Raw genomic sequence first — 2,498 nt, forward strand, 5'->3', positions numbered from 1 at the left:
AATTTGATAATTATTTTTTAATACAAAAATATTTTTTTATAAATTTAAATGATTATTCAAAAAAAATTATTTAAAATAATTTAATATATTTCATTAAGTTAATATAAAGTCATAATAGTAATTTAATTTCTCAAATTATTCTAATTAAAAAAAATAAAATGAAAGGATATTGAAAATCTTACATGGCTGATTGCTGAGAAACCCAGTCAGACATGGATGGTGGTACAGGTACTCCGCCGAAACCATGAGAAGCCATGAGATCTTTGGCAGCTGAAGCTCCATCAGCGCCACTGGAAGCGGCGACATTGGCGGCCGCACTGGCAGCATCGGAGACACTGGTACCGGAAGCTTCCAAAGCCTTCTTAGCCTGGTCAAGAGTGTCTTGTGATAAACCACCACCGCCGCCTAAGAAACTCGTCCATGACGATGAATCAAAACTCTGACCCAAAGCTGTACGGAATGGCGTTGCCAGAACCAATGAAAATAACAAAACATACGCTAACTTTTCCATTTTCTCCGATTATAATTAATTCCTTCTTCCCTTGCCGGAACCAAAGCAAGGATTTCCAAGAACCACGCCCCGAGAGGATTTTGCAGACAAACAAGGTGCGCCTTTATTCCATTGAATCTTAGCTCTTTTTATATATACCCTTTTTCCGCCATCACGCGCTTTCTGCTTCACACAATTAAATGTACGTTAAGCTAATCATCATCCGATTCTTACGTTCATATTTTTTCTTCAATGGTCAATGTGTCTGGTTGTATTGCCATTTTTCTCATGCAAACCCTTCCTTTTCGCTTTCAATACTACTTGTATCTACTCTTTAATTAGTTCCTGGTTGGTAATGACTTCTTTGATTTCTCCGCTCTTAATTTGATATGCCATAAATAACATATCTTTTTAAAATTTCTTTTTACTTATTCTATAATATTTATCCATATGTGGTGTATAATTTTAAGAAAAAAAAAATTCAAGAACCGACATCATTTATTATGTTTGGCTAATATTTTTAGTTATTAGTTTAATTTGTTTTAGTTTAATAATTTAATAATATATTTTTAACTTATTATTTTAAACATTGTTGATTAACTATTAATAAAAAATAATAAATTTTATTAATTTTTTTAGTATTTTTCTAATTTTAAATACAAAAATATTAAGAGATTATTAAAATTTATTATTTTTAGCCATCACTTAGATATTAATTCAATTTTTTTAATTTAATTTTTTTAGTCTAATAATCCAACAACATATTTTATTCTATATTTTTAAACATTAATAACTAACTAATAACTAAAATTAATCACCCTTTAACATTCTTATTAAATAATAACTACATTTTATCTTATAACTAATGATAAGTATGAAATAGAAGTAAAAAAATGACGCCTTGTTTAACAAAATTTTAATGCATGTTATAGTATAATAATATAATTTATTCATGTACTTGTTACAAATTACAAGGAGGGTAAATCATCAATAGAGCAGGAAACAAACATACATACACATTATATTACATGAATACAAATTGGAAAATAATAAGCGGTTATCTTGTATACACTGCTGATACTTTTGTTTTCTAGTGAGGCAGAACGTATAGTAAACTGTAGTCCACAGCTCTTAATTTTATATTCACCTGCCAAAGGAAACAGGATTATGAAAATAATTAATAAAGAGCGGAAAAAGAAAATCATTCAACCTTGCAAGAAAATTTAATAATATGTGAAAAATAAATAATAACCTAGAAACATATCACGTGCATGTGATCTAAAATGTGATGGATTAGATTTCATGTGGGTTCCCTTTTTAAGCGTTGGATTTAATTTCATGTGGCTATCTTTGGAAATTGAGAAGTATATCATTTCAAAATTGATTTTATAAATAAACAAATATATCATTAATGATTCCTTCGATGGATCGCGTGTTCTTAAAAGGGTTAGAACAATTTATCTAGTATTTGTCCCAAAATAGCATGGATATATAATAGGATGACGTAGAATTTGTCTTTACAACTATAAAAAAAAAATTAGTGATATAAAATACAAGTTAAAATATAAAATATATATATTAAAAATATATAAAATAATATATGTAAACATATAAAAATATAGAGTAACTCGCTAATTTAATAGTTGATTTTTATGGGCTACCTTCTAATTTGATGAATGGTGATAGTAAAGGTTATTGGCCATAGATATGCCTTCCATTGATGCCACCACTACCTCTGTACCTGGGAAGTGGAATTTGATCACGCTCTATTCGAATCACATCTTCTTTAAGCACCTCATAATGCCTTTTCACCTCCTCAACGGATTTGCCACCCACGGCGTTCGCCACCTTCTGCCACCGGTTTGGGTCGTCCGGCCCATGCACCGCAAGAGCATCCTCAAAGCGCCTATTCTCTTCTCTTGTCCAACCCATAATTGATATATATTGAAGAAAAAGAGACGTACAATATATAATGCCACAATAACCTAGAGATCGATGTTAATAGTAG

At 30.1% G+C, this 2,498-nt stretch overlaps 1 protein-coding gene across 1 annotated transcript in view; it reads left to right on the forward strand.

The window, feature by feature from the left end:
• LOC127741121 (uncharacterized) overlaps positions 1-173 on the forward strand; it is a 2,189-nt gene extending 2,016 nt beyond the window's left edge. The window contains exon 3 of the mRNA XM_052252754.1: positions 166-173. Within this exon, the coding sequence (XP_052108714.1) occupies positions 166-173 (8 nt within the window). The remainder of the gene's footprint in view (positions 1-165) is intronic.
• Positions 174-2,498: the final 2,325 nt, after the last annotated feature.

This window comes from Arachis duranensis, chromosome 8 (genome assembly GCF_000817695.3).
Source record: "Arachis duranensis cultivar V14167 chromosome 8, aradu.V14167.gnm2.J7QH, whole genome shotgun sequence".
NCBI classification, from domain to species: domain Eukaryota; kingdom Viridiplantae; phylum Streptophyta; class Magnoliopsida; order Fabales; family Fabaceae; genus Arachis; species Arachis duranensis.